Here is a 23,673-nt window from a genome sequence, read left to right on the forward strand (position 1 = left end):
GTTGGGCGGGGGGCGCCCCCCCAGGCCGTGCCCCGCGGGGAGGGGGGGTGCAGGCAGACGCCCCTCGTGAGCCCCCCCCCCCGCTAGCAGAGGGGCAGGGGGGGACCCCACAGCCACACACAAAAGCCTCCCGGAGATTGCATTTGCTTGGGACGTGCGCTTCGCACCCTTAGGTGCGTCTGATCCCCGCGGGACGGGTCCCCCGTGTTTCTGGGGTGATGATGATGACTCCCTTCCCCGCCCCGTCGACGGGCTCTGATGAGGCGCAGCTCCGGGGGAGGGACGACGCTGATGCGGGATCTGTTCACGTTTATGCCGTGACTCGTTTTATACCCCAAAACCCGCTGTGTGCGGGGCACGTTCGTCAGTCGCCGCTTTGTCTCCTGCGCGGATCGGCGTGCGGCGCGTGTCCCTGTAGTTGCTGTCCCCGTGGCGGTCGTGCCCTGCGCGCTGTCGGTGAGGACCGCGATGTCTTGCACGGGCGGCGGAAACGTGCATGGGGGTCTGGGATCGGAGCCCCGTCTGTTACGTTGCGATGGGGGCTCCCCACGCGCACGGTCAACCTGTGCTTTGGCCTTTTCAGAATAACAAGACTTACGGGATCATTTGGGCCGGGAGAGCTGGACTGTCCACAGCCACGTAGGGAAACGTTGCTGCGTTTTGCCGCACCGTGAGCCCCTCTGAAAAATGGGCACGCACGATATTCTGCTAAGCGAACGGGGAGACGTTTTAAGATGGGAGTTGTCCTTGGTTTCTTCTAACACTTAGTAGATCTGTTTCAGTCGCTTCTAGGTGCTTCAGCTTGAAGTGCCACGTGAGGCCGGGCGCCAGAGCAGGGTTTTTATCTATTTCTTCGTGGGTGTCAGAAATCTGGCGAATCTCTGCGACTTACACGGACTAAAATTGCAATGAAGTTCAAATTCAGCAAGTTTTTACTGACGAGTACAAGTTTTGCCAAAGTGTGTATGTGTGTGTGAGAGAGAGGGAGATCTGTATGGGATCTGTCAGGAGCAGATGCTGGTGAACTGGGATGAGGTTACACACTGGAGGGTTTGATCTCCAGAAGCTGTTTGTCCACTTCTTACCTGAGGGCAGACTGCTGCGGCGGGCAGTGTTATCTCTGTCTTCATTTCACCTCCCTCTCTCCTTTCTCAGGAACCCAGGCGAGCGGCTGGATGTGTCTGTCCGTGCAGGGAGTTCTGCACTCGTTGCGTTTGCGTGATGATCGCGTTCCAAACAATGAATTAAAAGCTGTGTTTGGACAGCTTAAAATTGGCAGTTAAATGATAGGCGAGTGTGAGTGTTGGTGAGTGGTGCTAAAGGAATAGCCCTGGCAAGTGACAGCAGCTTGTAAAGCAGTCTGAGTGCAGACAACGTCAGAATAAACTCATTCCTCGTAGCGTCCCGCTGCTCTGCCCTGCGGCGTCCTGCTTACGGCAGGGATGAGAAGTGAAGTTCAGGCTGATGCCTGCTGAGTTGTGTTGAGGGGGATGTTGTGCGAGGGGCACTAGGAGCTGTCGGTTCAGTTCATGTGGGCTGCCAAGCAGCCCCCAGATGGTTGTGACTTGAGCTGTTTTGTCGTGGGTTTTAGTTCAATCCATTTTGGGGGGGAGTTCACCCTGTAGCACATCCTTTTGTTTTCCAAGTTATCAGACCTGTGCACATGTGTGTGTGCAGGGATGAGATATGTGTGCGTGCGTGTGTGTGTGCAGGGATGAGAGCAGGTAGATTTGAATGAGAGGTTTGCCCTTATTAAAGCTTCCTGTGTAAACTCAACTTGACTTCCCAGAGATACTTAATTTTAAAAAAAGAAAATGGCCCTACTTCTGGTAGAATTAAAGTTTCTCATTGATGTTGTTCAGTCTGATCCTTTGTGTGCCTTAATTTTGTGTCTAAGCTGCCGGTTTCAGCTTGCTTCCTGTGTAAGCCAAGGTTTTATTTGGTAGCGCTTAGGTAAAATTGTTTCAACTCCTCGCAATGTGCAGAAACCACAGAAGATCAAGAAAGTTTGTCTCTGAACCAGTTAGTCATCCTGCCACCCTGCCCTGCCTTCAGGAGAAGAGAATATCTTTGTATGCATGATGTACAGAGCAACTGGACCCCAGTTTTGACAGATACTTCTGGATACTATTGCATATTAATTATAATTAGCATCTGAAAATAAATGATGAAGAAATAGGCCAAGTGACTCCACTACCCACAAGACAGCCTTCGTGATGACTTCTAGCCACTGCTGACTTTGGATGAGTTGGGGTTGGTTACGCAGCAGTTAACAGTTCCAGGTCTTTGGCTTTCCCCAGCATGCTGTGTGTGTGTGTGTGTGTGTCAAGTGCCACATAAATGCAAAGTATTGCTTTATGCTAATCACAGGATATTTCAAACAGCCACAAAATCAAGTCACTGGCCTCACTAGCGCTCCAAAGTAAATTTAAAAATCAAAGTTAAGTGGAATCCCCTTTAGTGGACGCTGCTTTTAATAGGGAGCAAGGAAGCCTGTTTGCTTGATGGTTTTCAAGTCTCTGATGCTACTACCAACTACCCCGATTTACGCTGAGTGTGAGTATTGATATTCAATAACCTGTTTGTTATTTGATAGTAACAAGTATTGTTATTGAATAACACATTTTCCCTCTCCTTCCTATTGCCGGCGACCCCTGTAACGCTTCTGCGTGTGAGAATGTACGCATGTGTGCAATCGGAGGCTTGGGTCCGTGAAGTACAGCGTGAAGTGTAAACACCTCTTGTTTTTCAGAGATGTCCCTCCAGGCACTGACATCACAGTAACATGACAACTCCAAATCTATTTTAAGATGATAGGTGGTCGTGCACTCGCTTGCTTGCTTGTGGGACAGTTTTTCTCTGAGCGGCTGCCTTGCTGTAGATAAAATGGTTTGATTATATAGCTTTTCATTGATATCGACTGCAGATACCCCGCGGCCAACTCCAAACCCTGACGGCGGTACCTTTGCTTCTGCTCTCACTTGCGTCTGACCTGTTCCTGCCTTCTCCCATCCTCACTGTGCTGTCCTTGCTGTGTGCTGATCTGTATATCATTTTCATTTTAGCTTTTTGTTTTTCCCCTGTGGGCATTCTTTCATATGAAGAATCTTACATAAAAGTTGTAAAGTTTGTTGTTTTTCCTGGGAGATCTCTAGCCTGAATTTAGAGGGCAGGGCTGTATTTGCTTGTATTGTACTGTACAAAGAACTGTATCGCTCTGTGACCTGTTCTCATCAAATCCTGGTGATGATCGTCAGTTTTTCCAGTCTTTAGATGCACATTGCTTTAAAGGTAAAATCACCTGCCCAAGGAAGGTACAATTTGTAGAAGCCATCACGCAGCAGGGAATGAACTGAGGTTGTGGGGGAGGCCGTCATGAGACACTGTTCTTATCGCTAATCTGCATCTTGGCTTTTTTGGTTCTGCAATTAATTCTAAAGCCCCTTTGTAGCAAATCTATCTCCTAGTCACTAGTGGATCCTTGACGGATCTGTTTTCTTTGCATGTAAAAGAGGTGCATCACCCTGGCTGGAATTTGAAAGGGGATGAGGGAAATCTGAACAAACTGAGCTGATGGGAGTTTTCTAGCTGCTTCTGGCTTCACAAAAATTTTATCTGCTTCTTTTTTTTCCCCTCACCTCTGCATTTACTGACCTCCCCTTCTGCTGGGCTTTGTGATTACATCTTGGTTAAGGAGAACTGAAGCTCCTCAACAGTTTTAAGTGCCAGTCCCAAAGGGATAATCATATGTGCATCCCTTGGGGTTTTAGGGCTGTGATCTGCTCATCATGCTGTACCGTAGCTGCACCAACTTCTAGTTCTCGCAGTGCTGATACTGTATTTCTCTGTATTTCTAAAGTGTGGCTAATCCATATGCTAGATTGCAGTTGCTTGGGGCCAGAAGCTGATTGGTATCCTGGTGGGAAGCAGAGAGGAAGTCTCGTCTTATTGTGGATTTTGATCAATTTGTGTTGCCCAAGTGTCGCACATCGCAGTGGCTTCCAATCCTAGATACGCGTGCAGCAGTTTTACTAGGCCAAAACAGTGATCGGACCAGCCAGTGCCTGTCAGTTTTTGTGCAGATTTAATCTGTCGTGGAGCCTGAGTTGCTCCAAATCCATCTTTAGCTTGCCAGAGATGCTGCACAAGTCCATGTAATTGAGTGAAAATCAGGCTGTGGACCCAGCACAGTCTCATCAGTACCATAGGGAAGAGGACTGTGAACTACTGATCTAATGAATCCTCTTGTACGTTAGAAAATAGTTAGATTGCAGTGAAACGCTGGTATCCAGCGAGATGGAGTGCTCCTAGTGTGAGACACCAGTGATGGAAATGGGTTGCTAACAGATGTTTCAGCTTTGTTGGGTGGAGTTAATAACTCTGTTTGTTCTGTTTTAAAGGAAGATATTTGTCATTGTTTTCATGTAACCAGCCAAAAAGTGGCTCCAGGATTCCCACGTGCATCAAGAAGTCTGCTCCAGGACGTTCTTGGCCAAACCAGAGCTTTTCATAATGCTGGAGGATGGACTGTGGTCGCTGACTGCCTTCGGGGGAGTTTTCCATTTACAGTTTAGCTGCCTTACAGAATTGGCATTTTTAATACGTTACAAGCTAGAGAAGCTAATTTTATTTTGTCACGCTTTTGTTATTTTGACTGCAAAGGAGGAGAGCAGAGCAGCTGCTACGTGCTTAATTTGCCCTTTGAGCTATTAAGGCAAAGTTTCATGATCCCATCGAAGCAAGAAGTCAAGTTAGATCTCTTTAAAAATGAGTTATGTTGCGTGTCCCCGAATGTCCGCACAAAGCGTCCGTCATTTAAGCTGTATGCGTGCAGGGCAGGTTTATTCAGAGCTTGGGTTTTTTCCCCTGTCAGCATCATTACTGAATTCAAACTGGGTGTGATGCGTTTAGTTCTACGAGATGCTGCATTTGGGAATCTCCCCCCACAAACGAGGCTTAGCGGTATAAGTAAGAGCCTGTTGTTACGTTTCTGCTTTGCAGATGGGGAACGTACCGATGTGTTCTGGATAAGTATAGCTCGCCAAGTAGAAGTGGACAGAGGCAGCCTGTGGAATATGATACAGATTGATGCTGCCAATTGTGTATTTAGTAGGACAGAAGTCTCCCATTAGTTTCTAATCTTGTGCCTGTCCTGTATCATCTTAATAACAGCTCTTTTGATTGCTTTGGATATGGTGCAGGTCTGCAGTACGAGCTGGAATACATTAGCAGTAGTTCATCTTAACATCCGCAGATTTGTACACTTGGTGGCTTCTCCTGTGGCTCTTATGAGAGTTAATAGTGAACAAGGAGCTTCCATACTCTTCTTTGAGCCATCTTTGATTATTCTTCGTGTCATCGGGGTGACTGTACTGTGTGTGTGCATTGCCCGCAGGCGCCACTTCCTTCTCCTCGCATCCCTGGAGGGGAGATTAAAAGCAAGAGTGTTCCCCACCACCAGTTTCATGTTGCTGCTGAGCATGCAGTGAACTCACGTCACGTGTTGTGTCCTCCTCACTTCCCTTCTTGCTGCTGTGTTTTTTTCCTGTATTTTGGGGCTTTTTATTTATAGCAGAAAGTCTGTCAGTCAGTTGTTCTTGTGAGGAATGAAAAAGAGGCAGCTCCTTGTGTAGCGTGGGCATCCTCCAGACATACAAAGGCAAGCAGTGTGCCCTGTGCCCGTTAATAGGGAAAGCTCTTCAGGCTCAAACATGAGGCTGGTCTATAAATCTAACTTTGATGTTGGAGACCTGCTCACCATTGTAGTTGTGCACCTGGTGTAGAGGTCACAAAGGTCTCTGGCTTTATTATGCTGACTAAATCCAGTGCTAGAGGTCTGGTACCCCATTACTGGAGAGCTCCCGTATCCACCAAAGTAAAACAAAGTGATGCCGAGGACTTGGTGCTGTCGATTCTTGCGAGCCGCTTACCCAACTGGTTCTGTGCCCATCATAAGAGGTATTGAGGTCCCCAGACCCAGTGGTCTGTCATCATGACCCCTCTCAAAGTAAGTGTCCCTGAGGTCTCTGGGATAGAGTGTTTTATTTTACGACAAAATAGGGTCAGTGTTAACGACGAGAATTTCATTTATCTTGGGTTGGGCTCGTTCATCGTGTCAGGTGTTGCAAGTACAACATGGGCTTGGCTGTGCTTATCAGTTTTGTGTCTTGAGAGTCTAGGCCCTAGAACTTGTCTCTTTCCGCATAGATAAAGATTTTCAGTGTCAGCTTTGTAGCAGGAAAAAAAGTCTGTAGAATTTGAAATTCTGCCAGTAGAACATGTCATCAAAGAAATGAACTAACAGTTGTTTTTGTATTTAAGATTATAAAAAGGGTTGAAGGTAAAGAGTTAGCCACATGTAAATAAGCATTTTAATTTTAAAAATCTCGATGTGTTTCATCAGATTTGGAGCCCTTTGTGCTGGCCCCCAGATCCCTAGATCAGCCAGATCTGGTGCTGGATTTCTGCTGAACGCTGTTCCTACTACGGTTTTGTATCTGGCATCAACACTGTGGTCTCTTAGGACTCTTCCAGGCACTCTTACCTCTTAAATCAGTGCCTGCCAAAGGGGTGAAGGTATAGGTACTCCGTGTTCACGGGCATGATGCTTCATGTTGGAGAAACTGAAGCAGATCCTTGTGGCGTAACGGCCAGTTGCTTAGGGTCAGGCTCTGCCTGCAGCTATTTCTCTGTAGCCCTGTATCAAGACCTGCCTTCAGTTGTTTGGTCACCCAACTTACTCCATTTGGGTCAGACTGGGTGTTAGTCTGGCCAGCTCTGTTAAGAACTGCCCTGTTTTGACAAGCGGTCACTCCGGTGCCTCATCTGTGGGGGAAAGACAAGGGGTAAAATCTGAGCTCTGCTGCTTTTGATATTCGTAGGTCCGACTTTCTAAGAATGCTGGATCTCCTGTTTCAGGGTGGAGGGGAGTCTCCGCAGGTTTCTCAGGTCTCCAGCTGGATTTCTGAAGAAGGACCCTGGATTAGGGGTGCTCTGTTGAGGGGCAGTATCCCAACGGAAAGGAGGAGATTGACTAAATAAATCTAATCCATTGCATTAGAGAAGACCTCCCACTTGAGCAGCAAAAAAGGCAACTGGACTGAGACCTTTGCTTTAATCTTGGGATCACCTGTGACCACGGTGCGTGCTCAAAGCACAGCATGCAGGCTGAATTCGGCCTGCGAAGCCAAGTCATTTGGCCTGCAAAGCCCCCTATATGCCTGGAAATTTGGCAGTGGGGGGGTGATGGCGGTGTTAATTGCTGCAGCTCTTGGCGCCTGGCTGCAGTTAATGTCGTCACGGCTCTGCCGCTAAACTTTTGGACCTGCGGGAAGCCCCATGCCAATGGTCCCACATGCTGGATTGGGCTGGTGCACTTGGGTTAGCAGTTCTCAAGTTAGTGGAAGGGATTGAAGGGTGGTTGAAGTCGCTGCCCCTCTCACAGTCTCTGAGCCCACGGGGAAGAGAAGGTGGAGTGAGTGGCTGTTGGAACCACTGCTGCCCAAAATAGTCCCGAGACCCATGGCAATGGCAGTCTGAAAATGCAGAGATGTATTTTAAATTCTACGTACTGGCGAGTTACCTTCGTTCACATTAGTGTGTAGTTGTTTGCTACATTTATAAAATATGTGACTGAACAGTTGGTGGGATGCTGTGAAAGACTGCTAATTACCGAAGCTAAACCCTACATGTCAGATAAATGAACAAAGCTTATTTTGTGATCTCGTCATCTTTGCTTGTTTTGACAGAGCTCGGGAGCTGATGATGGTACTCTCCATCACTAGAGAGAGGTAGTGGGGTTCTGGCATCTCAGGAAACGTTTGCAGACATAATGGCTTGGGAAGTGTCTGCGAATTGTATTTTGCAGCAGATCTGTGTTGCTTGTGATAGCACTGGTTAGCTGCAGGTAGGCAGTTCCTGGAGAAACTCTCCGGTACAGCTCTGCCAGCGCACGGCTGGCCGGTCTTCACCTGCAGCAAACCTGTCGATCCGGTCCTGGGCTTCTCAGGAGCAGAAACTCAGTCTTGCTAAACCGCGTGGTAATTGTGAAATTTGAACACGTGCCCAGTAGGACGAGGTGTAGACCTCCAAGCTGTCTTCATTTTTGACTTCAGCTGGGATTGCACTAAAACCCAAATGGTGGTGCTTAATCCATCAACCCTTTTAGTTCCTCTCACTGCTATTTCAGTGTTAGCATGGGCTAGATAGAGGCTTAGTGTTCTGAAATGAAATGGACTTTCTGGGATTTTGAAGGAACCACCTCCAGTAAGAACTGCTGGCCTTTTAGGATTGTGTTCAAAGTAGAACTCGGGCAAATCATATGTTTTAATTGAGCAGTTCCTTAGGAGCTCAAATCCCAGCGGTCCTAGGCCACGGATTGCTGTCAATGGCAATTTTTTTTAAACTAGTTATTCTGGAAAATCATGGCTGCATGTCGAAGGGTGCAAGCAAAATACCAGTGAAGCTCTTTTCCGTTTCTTTTCCTGTTCCGTCCAGTGTTAAACACAGACCTGGAAATGTGTAAAGGTAAATGCTTGATTGATGGCAGGGAGATCACAGTTTGGGAGGCAGGCAGACCATGGCTGTGTGGAGAGCGAGCAGAACGCTGGGCGCTGTCCAAGGCTTCTCGTGTACATTTTCAGCTCTCGTATCCCTTGATCAGCCCTTCTCAGAAATGCTGCATGCTGTGAAACCATGGGGGTTTTCTGGAAACACAATTCTCTGTGGTGCTGTAAGCACTTACTGTTGGGATCCCTGTCTGGTACGTAGGGCACTAGCTGTACAACTGCCTGTATCGTTGATAGGAATCGCACTCCTACCAGTAATTCTTCTGGATCCATCTTGAAATTTAGAGTGGAGCAAAATTAATTTCCCTAAACAAAGCCACTGTTTAGGATTTTGCTTTATCTGCCTTCTATTGTATATAAGTTTTCCTTATTCCATTGTTTTTTCCCATGTATAGATTGTCTATGCAGAAAGGCCTCTAACTGACAACCACAGATCATTGGCCTCGTATGGCTTGAAAGATGGGGATGTGGTGATTTTACGACAGAAGGAAAATGTAGAGCCACGGCCTCCTGGCAATTTTCCAGGTGAGAAACTTGTCAGATTAACTCAGACTAATGGTTCTTGTCGCTGTATCCACAGGTCCACTAAATTGGTACCTGTAAATGGTGACTCTTAATCATTTGGGTGTTTTATCTACTGACATATTTTAACTTTGTTGTTGCATTAATACCAAAAAGAGAGTCTGTTAATGTTAAATGTAAAGCCGTCCTTCCAGGAATTAGTAAGTGGGCGGTAAAAATATGCTTTGGGCAGAAAATGAGTGCTCCTAGTTTCATATTTAGTGTACTAATGTACAATGACAGCGCTGTTGTGCTCAGCGCACTTCATTTCACTGTCTCGGTGCTTGATGAACGTTCACCACGCATCCTAACTTCCATCTGTTCTTTATCAGGCAAAATAGTTCTGGTTTTAGGGTGGGTTTTTTTTCTTTGATTGCTGAACTTATTTGCTGCTTTACAGTGTTCTAATCCAAGGGAAGGACTAACTTATTTTGCTGGGGTTTTGTTGGGGGAAGGGAGCGACCAAAAGAATACGTCCAGAAAAGCAGCTGCTTTGAACGCATCTCCATTTTCATAAGGCTTCCTGCAGTCCTCCCATTCTGCATAATGGTGCGATAATGTGCGGTCTGTGCTGCTCGGATACACAGAAAAGGCTGTTACGATTCATGTTCTGAATGTACATTGTGACAAATACGCAGAGGAACTTAATGGACCCAGTGATATGATGCAGTGGATAGTCCAGAGATTCCTCAAACCCCGTAGCATGCAACTGAGTTACCACTATTCCAGCCCTTCCCTTCCCCACCCCATGCCCCGTCCTTCCCAATTACTAAGACTAGGGATCCCCATCATGATTTTTGTCCTTTTATAAAAGAATATACCTGTTGGTCATACCTGGGAGGGTCCTGAGACACTAAAGAATTTGGCACCTTAGCTGGGAGACTGATGTCTTTTATTTGAGAAATTCAAAGCGTCTTGCAGAGGCTGAGTTCAGCCTTACAAGCCCTCTGTGAAGCAGAGTGGGGTATATATATCTTATGGAAAAATTAAGTCCAAAGGGCTAAGTGTGCTCAAGAAAATGGGCCAGATAAAAGAATGGCTCAGTTTATAGAAATATGTGTTAGTATTCCTAACCCGCTAACCCAAATGTGATGGTGACATGGTGGAGTCTTCAGACAGGAATCGCAGCTTAAAGGACCTGTTCATACGTGCACGTGTTCAGCGCAGCCACTCCATAGGTTTGAGCTGCTGAGTCGAAAACACGAAGTGGTCACAGCGTTGTTAACCGGTTTTTCCCTAAGGTCTGCCCAGGATAGACTTCAGCAGCATTGCAGTACCTGGAATGTCAACTCAGCAGCCTCAGCAACCAGCACAGCATCTGCGCTCGTCACCACCTGAAGCACCTTCCTTCCCTCAGGGCTTGGACAATCCAGCACTATTGCGCGACATGTTGCTTGCCAATCCTCACGAGCTGTCCCTGCTGAAAGAGCGCAATCCACCTCTGGCAGAGGCCCTGCTCAGTGGAGACCTGGGTAAGCTGGAGCTGGGGGAAGGTTGAGGCTGCGGCTTTGCAACTTCTGCCTGTGCTGGATTCTATTCACTGGCAGCCAGGGGCATTTACTCAGCTGGGTGGCTCACAGTGGCAGTAGCAGCTTTAATGTTTGCAGTGCTGGTGAGAAGTGGCATCCCCGAAGGCAGAATTACTCTCTTCAAACAACAGAAAAAGCACTAACAACAGCCCTACAAGTTTTTCCTCTTTGACCCTGCTGATGTATTTTTCCCGTTAGTCAGAAGGATTGCGTCTGGGGATGAGGTCGGTTCCTGTGACTCATTCAATCCATGGCCTCTTCACTGAAACTCCCAGAAACATACCAATTAGTGCAAACTGTGGTGGTAGATTGTGCCATGGCCCTCAGCCAGCTAAGACTTGGCCAGAAAGCAAGTCATTTTAAATCCATCCATTGCTATAGTAACAATATTTGATCACTACTGGCATGGACATCAAAAATATAGCAAAGAAAAGGGTAGTCACCTAATCTGACAGTCCCGTGTCACCTGGGGAACCAGTCAATGGTGTTTATTCTCATTGTTCTTTAGCAGCACTGCCTTTAAACTGCTCAATTTTTATATGTAACTTTTTGAAAACCTGAAAATGCCTTTGGGCCTTTCCTGAGGTAGCGGCGTGCTTGGGCTGCGGGGTCATGGGCATGTGACTGGGGAGGCGGCAGGAGGTGAAATTCATGGCATCAACCTGCAACACGCTGCAGTGCAGCAGTCTGGCACAAGCGCCAGGCTGTGTTCAGTTGCTACAAATGAGATCCTGGACAGGGATGTGACTTGCCAGAGCAGTCTGTGCAGTGGGGATGCCTGCCACGGTGCACAGTGGGGCACTAGGAGAAGAGCGCCCAAAAGGCTTCAAACACAGCTGCAGTGGCTCAGTTGCAAAAGGGAAAAGCATCTGAGGTTCACTTGGTGACCTCTTCCTGAAGGGATACAAAGCCATTTTGAAACTAGAAGGACAGTGGTGCGGATGCAGCCTGTCTTGGCCTGTGTCCATCTCGGCGATCTCAGACTGTGGTAATGCATGTGCCTTCTTGCTGCTGAGTGTCTAATTCAGTGCAAGTCCTTAGCTGTCAGGCTGCTGCAGCAGGAGTAGCACCCACAGGCTGAAGTGTAGTCTGTCCTGCCGCACCACGCTGTGGTTAATGACCCCCTGCACTGTTATCTCACATGATGACAGTGAGTCACCCAAAGGCAAGGATAGCTGGTGACGGACAAGGGTGGGTTGCTCTGTGGCCATCCTCTGATCTGTGGACTGCCAGTTTTAGATTCAGGAAACAGGTGTGAGCTTGTGGGAGAAGACTGTGCTGCAGATATGGATTGCCCAGCAGTGGCTGGAGAACTCAGAGGTGAGGAAGGCCACCGTGCTGGAACAGTGTGCAGAGGTAGTCCCAAAGGTGAATAGGGAGATGAGCCACACGAGGCTTGTCTGTGGCAGTAGCCATCTGCAAGCATGGACAGATCTGTCGCTGGCATGTGAGGCATGCTCCACTGTAAAAGGTACCGTCCCCTATAGAAGAACGATTCTTAACCAGGGTGCTGTGGTACCCAAGGGTGCCTCCAGATAATTTGAAGGGTGCTTTGAGGTGCGAGGAGATAAGCAGGTAAGCACAGGCTCAGGCTTGTCCCTGCCTACTGATCCCCTACCCCCAGTGCCCAGTCCCTCTGCAAGGAGGTGAGGGCTGTAACATATAAATTAGCTTTTGAAATGTGGTGACACTCAATTGACAGAAATTATGGAGGGTGCCTTATGTCCAGTGAGGCTGAGAACCACTGATATAGAAGGCGGGGTGTGTCGTTTAGCAGCTGCATTGGAGGGAGAGGTAGAAGGCACATTCCCATTCCTTGCTTCTGCTACAAAACCTTAGAGAAAGAACTGAGCAGCCTCAAAAAAACCAAACAAGAAGCATTTTTTCCCCCTGATTTCCCCTGCTTGCCAGCTATGGGAGATTCACCAACACTAATGCTGGGTAGCTGGAAAAGTGCATGGTACAAGAAGATTCATCAATTCTTGCTCCTTTTCCCTGATGAGGATAGGGAGCTTTGCTGGAAATGCCTACAGAGCAGAGAGAAACAGTGTGAGCATCCACATGCTGATACTCCAGAGCCCTGCCCACCCACTTGCCTGTGGCTTTGGAAGCCGCCTGCTGTGTACCTTAAAAGCATAAAAGACTGGTTTATCTAAGCGGCTGCAGGACGGCGATTGAATGCGCCTTCAAGCAGCTAGGCAGTGTGTACTTGGTGTGTTGCTGGCAGCAGCCCAGGAGGATGGGCCCAGGATTTTAAGTGCCTGGTGCATCTTGCACAAGACTTGTGAGGGCAAGGTTGGGTCGGAGAGAGACTGGCACAGCGGTTCAAGCACCCAGAGCGCTGCTCAGTCTGCATTGGCAGCTGCTGGGGACGGCTTGTGCAGGAGCCTTAAGCACCATACCTTAAAGAAAATGTTTTAATGTGCCTACGTGTTTCTGGGGCTCTGCAATGAGGAGCCCTTCTTATGGCTATGAATCTGTATGCAAGGACTTGGCCTGTTTTAGTTTCTGCTCAAGGGGTCAGCACTGAAGAAGTGCTAAGTACCAGAGGTCAAATCAAACAGGGTTGAGGGGTCAGGTGGAAGACACCATGTCCTGAAGTGGGCAAATCATTAGTGTGAACCTGGCTCCTTGGGTTTAATGCTGGGTCAGGCTCTGGGTGCAAAGAAAATAAGACCCTCATCTCTGTGCCAGGCCAGAGCCACTCAGGGCTGGAGCAGCAGGACATCAGACTGGTGCGGGGGTTTAGAGGGCTCTCAAAAACTGCTCTTGTCTGTTGCCCACGGAGTAGCTTGCCTGGGGCCTCACTGCTCGTATACTTCAGTTCCTAGTACAAGGGGGTCTTGAGAGGTTATAGTCTAGGTTCTGCGTGAACCTTTGTTGGAGCCGGGTAATGCTGGCACAAGGAATAGAGGACTGAACCTAAGTGTATACAGCATTCATACCAAGGGCCCTGAAGTAGCTCATCTGCCCTTCCTCACCTGGTACATCTGGTGAACCCCCCTCCTGCTGTACATTTAGTTCAGAGTCACTGCACTGTGATCAGAAAGGGTGGGTTTACTGGTCACGCTGTCAGAATTTATCATGTTGTGTTGTTACCCAACAATATTTGGGCACAGATCCAGAACTGCTTTCATTACAGGGCCCAAAATATGTGCATTGAAGCTTGCCATGTGATGGTGCTGAGTACGTTATAGTGCATCAGAAGGCATCAGCTATATAGCTCACGAGGCCAGGTTAGGGAGATCAAAACATGTCTGGGTTCTTGCTGAGTATATCAGTGTCTTCAGGGCCAGGAACTCCATTTACTGACGTGAAAGCCTGGTACCGTACGTTCAGAACTGCACTGATTTCCAAGACCTATTAGAAATGTAAGGAATACCAATTAAGGCTGGGTGCCTGAATATTATGTCACTAAACATATGATCTAACCAACCTAGCAGCAGCTTTTAAATGCAGGTTCCAGCATTTAATGTTAGGGACTCTGATTTTTACATCTTGGCCTCCATTATTTGGTTTTAAAACAGGGTTGATGCTTGAAGCCTGGCCTGAGAGTCTTGGAGTTTTGACTTTGCTCTTACGCACACTTAATCTCCGGCCAGTTTTCCGTTGATATCTTTTTGGTGGAACATCCCGTGCTGTTGGCAACCTGATCAAGAGGCCAGAGCACCATACGGAGAGTTAAGGGCTCTGGGTTGTGTTCCTGGCTGTACCAGTGAGGTACTGAGACTCTGGGTGGGCTGCGTAATTTTGCCGCTCCGTTTCCCCATGCATATAAAATAAGTGCAGTGATGCCCCCTTTTAAAAAGTGCTTTGGGATCAATAAGTAATGGGTTGCTGTTGCACTTAGTGTTCACGTTCAGTTTTTCCTAATTGGAAAACAAATTTTGGCTGAGGATTTTTCTGAGAACTGATGCATGGTTCAGGCTGCGAGCTTTGAATACAAATGCTGGATGCGTAATATCTGCTTTAGGTATGGCTTGCTGCTTTTGCAGCTGTTCTTCTAAGAGCTCCCTAAGCAGCTTGTGCCGCAGTCAGGCTATGAAAATATGTGTTAATTGCAGCCCTTCGTTTTACCTGTCATGATGCCTTCACGTTTGAAAACTTATTTGCTGGCAAAGGAAAGGTATGCACAGGGTAACTTCAGTTCACGACAGGTTTCAGTCGTGTATCTGCATAGTCTGTTGGGCACCAGGCCCAGCGCGAAGTATTTCAGCCCTGTTGAATCCCTGCTTGGGGGATACTTGAGTGACCAAATGGGCGATCCTACAGATTCGGTCCATCCTGAGTGGTCTTACAGGTAACCCTGAAATAGAGCCTGATGCTGAAGGCACTGTTGGCTTTGCACTTGTCTGCTGCCTAACTCTTTAAAAAGGCACTTCTACATCAGAAGTTTAACCATGGAGGTTTTTTTTCTAAGAGCGATTTCCAGGAAAGGATATTTGCACATCTAACCATTGTCGGTATGTCTGTTTTTGTTACTGCAGAGAAGTTTACCAAGGTGCTTGTGGAGCAGCAGCAGGATCGAGCCCGGCGGGAGCAGGAAAGGATCCGTCTGTTTTCAGCTGACCCTTTTGATCTAGAGGCTCAGGCCAAGATAGAAGAAGATATAAGGTAGCAAACCTAAGCCCAAGGGAGAACTGTTTATGAGACTCTGTTCCAAGTGAAAAAGCAGTTGGGGGTCTAGTTGGAACCAAAAGGGAAGGTGAATGAATCTTTTTCTTCCTCTATTGACTCTCAATTCTTTTGGTGGTGTTGGGTTAATCTGCCCTAACCATATCAATATGGGTCATTTCCTCTGTGGGAATTGCAATTCCCTCCCTCCCTCCCTTCCCAATTGTCATCTGTATTTTTTCAGTGTGCTCTTTCTATTGTGAAGTGTGTCTCCATGACCTAGCTAGTAGAGAGGACTTCTGCTTACCCATTTCCATGGAGACCTGGGATTTAACTGCCTAGAATATATTGGTTCTCCTCAAAACTGAGCTCTGGGACTTGTGAACTTAACCCCCGACTCCTCCTGAGTCTCCTGTGTGGCAGTGTCACATGCTGCTACTGATCTGGCTTCATGGCAGGGGGGCGTTCACTCTGTTTCTCTCTATATGTTGCATCTGTGGTTGGCTAGAAAATTAAAGCATGGTCACCATCAGAAAAGTGGTTCTTTAAAAAAGGCAAACCTTGCGACCCCTCCCTTACACCCATGCTTTGTACCACTGTTGAAACGGAGGTGGGGAAAGCAGGAAAACACAAGTGTGGTGGCAGCAATCAAACTGACACTAAATCTCTGCCACTTACATATACTGCTTGTTCTTGACTGTCTCAGCCCTGTCTATTGAAAGAGGCTGATTTAGTTTGCTTTGAACTGTCTCATGAGTAATTGAAGCCACGGGAGCTGGGCAGCATGCTGTTTTTTTTCAGGAGTTGGCCCTCAGTTTCCAAGCAGCATTGCTTATTTTTTTCCCAGTGATACCGTTTAATAGGTGCATGGTACATCAGTGATTGCCTCCAAAGGGAATTGCAAGCAGCCTTCCCGTGGCAGAGGAAAGCTCATCTCAAAGCAGAGGAAGGGCAGGAGAAAAGCTTGGAATATTGCCCCTCTTCTCCCCTATACCAACACAAAAGGGAAACTACTTTTACAAGCAATCTTTTTATATTCATAGAGGGGCTATTTCAAACAAGATAGCTGCAGATTCCCATCATGCTCAAGGCTTCTGTAGGGACTGAGCTGCATTTGGATTTAGCTTAGCTCTGCATTCCTTTTGTAGCTTTAAGTGCATAGAGAGGACGTGTGGCTGTGTTGCTGCATGCACCACACTTTTATTTAACCTTTTCCCATCCTGATGCTTGCAAAAGGCAAGAATGCTCTGCAATGTTGTGGGAAGGGTTTTGATACGCTGCTATTGTGTGGCCCCCCAGCGTTGTGTGTAGCTACTGGCCAGACCTTCACCTCATGCCCTTAGTGCTTTGCTGTGGCATGATTAATAAATACGTTGTTTCTTGCCCTCTAGTTCTTTTTGTTAATTTTGTAGTGCCAAGTTTTAGTTGTGAACGGGAAGCAGGTAGTCGCAGGTCTCCCAGGTACTACATGCAGCTATCAACTTTCTCTGTACTATTTCCTGTTACCTGTGTTAATTGAAGACACTACAAAGATCAATCTTTCCTTCCTGCTTGGTAGCAACCTGATAGATTGGCATTAGGCAAGATTGTTTCTAGCGGTCCTTCTGCTCATTAAGCTCTGTTTAACTGATGAAGTAGTCCTTTCACAAGCTGTTCAAAAGTTGGTTTCTCCTAGAGGAGAGGGACAAGTTAACAAGTCTGTTAGTAAACCTTTGGAGAAAGGAAGCTAATAAAGATGCCCGTTCTGCTCATGGAAGCCATGATTTCCATGTCTGGTTTTCATTAAATTCAGGCAACAAAATATTGAAGAGAATATGACGATAGCCATGGAAGAGGCCCCAGAGAGCTTTGGCCAAGTGGTGATGCTCTATATCAACTGCAAAGTCAATGGACATCCAGTGAAAGCCTTTGTTGACTCAGGTGACTATTCCCCACTGTAAATCTTTCTCTGTTATCTCTGCCCCCCCATCCCCTTGGGTTTTTTAAGGGAGATTATGATCTCCCACAGTAAGGCCATTTATATCATTCCCTCCCCATACAGATGTTACAAGATTTAAAAGAATCCCGTTAAAATTGGAATTGGCTCTTTTGGTATTATTCCCCTGAATTGAAAATGCATCGGGGATGATTTGGGAGTTAGTGCGATCTAGTGGGTGAAACAAATAACTTGGGAGTGAGAATTTCTAGCTTCTGATCATAATTTTGCTGCTCTCCTCCTACAGCTTTGGACAGTACACTCCACCTATGGGCCTCAGTTTCCCTACCTATGAATTTGCGATTTGCTTTCCTCTGTAGCACAGCTCTTTTCATCCATTGTTCTCAAAATGTAAGCATTCAGGATTATCGTGACTCCATAACAATAAAGACCTTCAGCCGTGGATTGTGCATTTATATACAGTCAATAGAAAGCGGTGGTATTGTAAAAAAACAAAACAAACAGCCTTTATGCCACGTGATTTCCTGTTGCAGCCCCTGGTCCCCCTGAGTGTTAGATTAAACTCTCTGCACTGAAAGTGATTAAGACTTTCCACTGACCCTTTGTTGTTTTAACATCGCTTATTCCTCTTGTCTCTGGTAGGTGCCCAGATGACCATTATGAGCCAAGCTTGTGCTGAAAGGTGTAACATAATGAGGCTAGTAGACCGGCGGTGGGCAGGAATTGCAAAGGGTGTTGGCACACAGAAAATCATTGGCAGGGTGCACCTCGGTAAGTAATGGCTTAACAGGTCTATTTCTCTACACAGCTTGAACTGTAGTGGTCCCTTCATTATTGTGTCTGTCGCTCTGCTCGGCACCAAAGAGTCTGCCTTTGGACTTCAGGGACTGCCGTGAGGAGGGGTCAGACTTCATCACCAACTTGTAGGTGCTATAGCCTTCGTATCTGATGTCATTTTTATAAATTGTTCTGAACACCTTAATTCTGGTCGGTCTAGAGTTCCCAGGAAATTCTGAGAAACGATGAATCGGGAATCAAGGTTATTAATGTAAAATAACTTTATTCTTTGCACTTTGGGATCAGGGTGGGGTTAGCAGGCAATGTGAATTGTTCAGGGGAAAATTCCAGGGCAGCTGAATGTTTTGCATTCCCTAATGAGGAGAGCACTTTAAGGCCTCTCTGTTCTTGCACAGGTTTTTCTAAAAATGAGGGAACAGCTGCCCTTGTTTGACCTTTATTTCACTATTTTAATTCACAGACTTGCACTCTACTGCAGTGCATGCAGGGTCTTCAGCTGTAGCTTGAGAGGCTAGAGGTGCAGTGTGTCTTAGACTGCAAGATCTGGTCAACTCTGAAAATAAGAGGGAAAATATTAGAAAGGATTTGGATTCAAAGTAACCTTGAAAACTGGAGAAAAGATCTGACATTGAAAGAAATTCATTAAGAGCAAGTGCAGAGTCCTGCATTTGGATTGTAACAATCACATGCACAAATATAAGTAAGGGGACAGCTGGTCATCAGGCCTCACTACCGCAGGAAAGGACCTGGCAGTTATATGGGATCACAAGCTGAATGAGTCAACATTTTACTCGTTACAAAACAAGACCAAATAGCCTGTTGGGTTGTATTAACATGAGTGTCATCTGCAAATCAAGAGGAGTGATTCTTTCAATCTAAACTAGTGAGGTGTCCCCTGGACTGCTCTCTTTGCTCCTCAATAGATAAATGGAAATGTAGACAAATTAGAAAGAATCCCATGGAAAACAACAACAATGATTAACAGTCTAGGAGACTTGAGAGCTGGTTCGAAGAACAGGGATTATTTTAGTCTAGAGAAAAGACAAATGGAATTAGAGAAGTCTTTCAAATACCTGAAGGGGGTAATAAAAAGAATGGTGATTCTCTGTTCTCTATTGCCACAGGGGACAGGACATGAAATAATGGTCTTAAATTGCAACAGTTTAGGTTGAATATTAGAAATAACTTTCTAGCTATAATGTAGTTAAGCACTGAAATAGATTACCTGGGGAGGTTGGAGAATCTCCATATTTGGAGTGTGCAGGAGGAGGTTAGACAAACACTTGGCTGGTTTAGCCAGGGATGATCTTGCTGTGAGCACAGGGGGTTGGACTGGATGACCTGAGCGCCCTTTTAGCTCTGTTCTCTGATTTTGCATCTTTGCACGGGGGAGCAAATCGCATACAGGAGAATCCTTGTGCTGCAGGTCTTGGGCCCTTCCTGAGACAGGAGAGCAGTCAAGATATAACGTTTGTTTTATTTTCTGTCTGCATTTCAGCTCAGGTTCAGATTGAAGGGGATTTCCTCCCGTGTTCTTTCTCGATCCTTGAAGAGCAGCCGATGGATATGCTTTTAGGACTGGATATGCTTAAGAGACACCAGGTAACTGAAGCCATTGGTACTTATTTTGGAATGGCCCCTGAATCTTTCGTGATGAAAAGCACTACGCGCCAGATCGTTGCCATCCTTAGTTATTTTGGAGGATTAGGATATTCTGGAGAAAGATAGCAACAGATGGTTTTTGCATGGTGGCAGGAGAAGCAAACGTACCTTGTATAGTTTGTAAGTCCTTTGCGCCTTTTCACAACCTAAAGTTCTTTGCTTTGAAATCTGGTGCCTTCAGAGCTTTGTAACTGAGCAGTTTAAAATGCAGTCGCTTGTAGGGCCTTCCCTAACAGCTGGAACAGTTTCTTTGCTTCAATTTAAAAAGGTGAACAGTAGTAGAAGCAGCAAATAAGAGCAACTGAAAGAAGTGTCTAGGTATGTTGAAGGCATGGGCTGCTCAGATATTTCTGAGCATATGTAGGGTGGTCACTTACTAGCAGCCTGCTCTTCAGCTAGCTAATGGAAGCTTGAGTTGTCGCTCTGTGTTAGGAAACGTACCGTTTAGCTGGTTGCTGTTATGCCGACTGACTCTGACGCAGGCGTTCGGTGTCTCGATTCTTTCGCAGTGTTCCATTGATCTCAAGAAGAATGTCCTAGTGATTGGCACCACTGGCTCGCAGACACCTTTCCTTCCAGAGGGAGAGCTCCCGGAGTGTGCTAGATTGGCGTATGGGGCAGGGAGAGAGGACATGCGGCCAGAGGAGATTGCAGACCAAGAACTGGCAGAAGCGCTACAGAAGTCCGTAGAGGAAGCAGGTACCATAGGGAGCCAAATCAGAAACTATCTACATAGTGCTATCAGCAGCATGGGAGGAGCGCTCTCTTCTGTCACCAAACGGCTCCTCATTTTTATTGACTTAGTACACTGAATGTAACATCAATATTAAACCGTGGGGACTTGATCCTTTCTTGCACTGTCTTCTTTGGGATATCCAAGTAAAATCTGTCTTCATGAAGATTGCATGCCTATGGGGTGCTGTGCTGTGCTGTACTCACAAGCTTTCCTTGTGACTGATTAATAGCTCTTCCCTTTCCTCCCAAAATTGCCCACTTGGTCTTGAGAAGTGAACAACTGCCTCCAGAGTTCATTAACCTTAGTCAGGATTTTAACATATGATAAAGGACATTTAATTTCCGTTAAGTGAAATTTCAAGTGAAATTTTAGCTATTTTAATTGGGGAGAGGGAATGTGGAATCCAGCCACAGTCTACAAAATACTCTAGGAAAACTACAGTGAGTAGTTACAAAGCCTTCACTTGATAGATTTCCTCTGCAGCTACAGAAGTGCACCATTGATCAAATTGTTTTTAGACATACCTGGTATTGCTTCAGTTTTTCTTCACTGAATGGTGCCGCTGTCACAAAAGAAGTAGACATATTTTTAGAGGAATTGAATTTCCCTACTAGCAACTGTGAAAACCTCATCTACTCATTTAAATAAGCAGCTGCATTTTCTGTCTTCTAATATAATACATCAGCATTAATAGGGACCATAAAGGGGAAAATAATTGGCTTGTCTAACTTTTGGCTGCTATGCAACTTATAGAGAAGCCTTACAAGTGCAAAATCAGGCCCTGTCTAGACTGGAGAATTGGTGAAATAGTCACACTTGGAGAAGGAGGCATAGCTGCAAGCCAGACTGATTAAAGCTTCACTTTTGTTTTCTTACCTCCTCTTCCTTAACTGTCCTGAGACACCTTCTGAATAAAAGAAATCTAAAAGGCTGTGGACAAATGTAATTTTCAGCTGCTTTAAAAGGGGAGGAAGTTGCCACTCTGGCATGCACATCAGCTATTATGATGCAATTATTTTGTCTTGTGTAACAAAAGAAGTGAGCTAAATTGATCTGACTAACAATCAGTTAAACAGGTTAAAAGAGTTTACTACACTTATACCTGATAAGAGTGTGCGCACATAATAGTTATGTTATAACATTATACCAATATCACTTATTACCAGTATAAGTGTTATGTCTGTCCACATCCCAAGGACTCAGCAGCCTCGCCCTTTCAGTTAACTTTACCGTTTATAATACTCATCCATTAGACCTCCAAAATATCCTTTAACAAAATCAAATCAAGGACAACAAGTCTTTTTCTTCCAGATACATTTAAGGTAAAAACAAATTAAAAAGCAGGGAAAAATTCTAGTTATCCTTTTACCCATGACAAAGATGCAGCAAGACCATTTTTAAGCTTTACTGAATCTTGCTAAATTTGGTGGTTATGAGTCTTACTATATTTTAAAATACCATCTAACTTTCTAGAGAGTTGTTCTTGTTTGGGCTAAAATGCGGTTGCCAGAATTGCTCTTATTGCACTGCATTTCTCCATTAATCAAGCTCATCCTTGTCCTGTAACTTTTGTGTTATATTCCAAAGAGTAAGAAATCACTGGGTTACTTGTATTAAGGGGCACCATAGAGCTATAATGATTTGCCCCTTGGATCACTTTCCTTCCATCTATAGGGACCATCTGCATAGGATATTTAAGTGGGTGAAGGCATTCTCTACAGTAAAGTCTGTATTATGAATTGTTAGCTTCAGGGAATCAACAGGAATGGTTACAGCTTCCGTGACTGTTTAAGTCAAATATGAATTTGAATTTTATTGATTTTTAAATTTACAGAAAAGTAGATATGGACACAGACTATTGCCTGGCATCCAACTTTGCTACTAGCAATCTCTGGCAGAGTCTTTCACTGATATTACTTGCAAAAAAAAAAAAAAGTTATAATTATTATAAAGTTTATAATCTTAATTTATTTTTCACTAGCATTTTTAGAGGCAGGTGAAAGCAAGTTCAGTTTTCAAGGTTTTACTGAACAGCTGGTTTCTTTGCAAAAACTAAAGATGCTCTGAACCTGGGTTTCATTTTATCTGAACCTTGAACTGAAGGACTTCAACCTGAAAAGCTTGTGCTTTTAAAATTAAACCACTGGAGTTGCATGCTAAAAATCTGTGAAAATTGTTAGCACCAAAATGCTTTAGAATTCTTTAATACAATTCAAAAAGGCCGAATAGTTAATTATCAAATGTGCCAGTCTCCACTTTTGTGTTGATACCAAGTATAAAAGTTCAGTCCTAAACAAAGTTGGGTGACTTAAGGGGTTTAGAACAGAGCTAGCTAACTCCAGTTTACACACTGCTTTTGTAAATTCTCTAACGCAAGTATGAGTATACAGCTAACTAACTAACTGCGTTACATAACTAAGAAAGGTAGGTCTTGTTTTGAGGATTTTTTTTAATTGAGTCTTAGATATGTCATAAAGCTCAAGCTTACAGGCAATTGTTAGCCATATACTGAGTTGTCAGAATATTAACTTTTGCACCATCTTCCTCCCTTCCAAAATATTAGCTGCATCTAGATGGTACCAAGAAAACCAAGTCATAGAACCTGGAAGAAGAGAGAGAGAATTTAGTTCAGCCACAGGTGACTCAGCTCTCCGCAGAACTACCTGTGCCCTTTTGTAGCTGTTTGTTTGAATTTTCATTGCCTTTTTGTTCATGCTACGCTAGACATCTCTGTGTACATCATTAGATAATTAAAGTTCCAATTTAAATGCACTTGAATTAGTCCTGAGCCTTATTCAACCCTTTTGGAAAGGTTTGCAGTTGAGCTGGCAGATTAGCATCTAACTGCCTGTAAAAAGGCAGATAGGGTCAGGGTGTCATCCTGCTGCTGTCCTATATGTACAGCAATATCAGTTTGCCCCGGATCCTCCCGTCCTCTCCGCTACTTCTCTGTGAGGATTTTTTTTCTCTTCTGACCACATGCAGTGGCTTGTCACCTCAGGTCATTTGAACTCCCGGTGATCCAAGATCTTAGTAGACTGACAGTAAAGCTACAGTTGGATTCAACAGTAAGCATAGAGAAATAGTTTACTCTATGTACAGCTTTCCTTGCATCCAGAAAGCCTTTGTATATCAGCAGTGCTGCAACAGATGCTGCACTTATTTTGTCCAGCCTAGGGACAAATGGGGTGCACTTTATACTAAGGCTAGCACATTCCCATTGTTAGTTGTCTAGTGCCGTCAAATAAATCAATACAACAAATCCTTGTG

The 23,673-nt window shown here is 45.4% G+C and overlaps 1 protein-coding gene across 5 annotated transcripts in view; it reads left to right on the top strand.

Moving 5' to 3' along the window:
• The first annotated feature begins 462 nt into the window (after window positions 1-462).
• Window positions 463-23,673, top strand: part of LOC102378944 (regulatory solute carrier protein family 1 member 1) — a 35,212-nt gene continuing 12,001 nt past the window's right edge. Inside the window, exons 1-9 of one of the 5 annotated variants that reach the window (XM_025203636.1) lie at window positions 463-2,282; window positions 8,963-9,092; window positions 10,370-10,600; window positions 15,145-15,271; window positions 17,064-17,191; window positions 17,850-17,978; window positions 19,504-19,607; window positions 20,177-20,366; window positions 22,967-23,041. In XM_025203636.1, the coding sequence (XP_025059421.1) occupies window positions 10,411-10,600; window positions 15,145-15,271; window positions 17,064-17,191; window positions 17,850-17,978; window positions 19,504-19,607; window positions 20,177-20,366; window positions 22,967-23,041 (943 nt within the window). In that variant the 5' untranslated portion in view covers window positions 463-2,282; window positions 8,963-9,092; window positions 10,370-10,410. The other 4 variants (XM_025203637.1, XM_025203634.1, XM_025203635.1 and 1 more) reach the window with 4 other exon arrangements.

Source organism: Alligator sinensis, unplaced genomic scaffold (genome assembly GCF_000455745.1).
Source record: "Alligator sinensis unplaced genomic scaffold, ASM45574v1 scaffold512_1, whole genome shotgun sequence".
NCBI lineage: Eukaryota > Metazoa > Chordata > Crocodylia > Alligatoridae > Alligator > Alligator sinensis.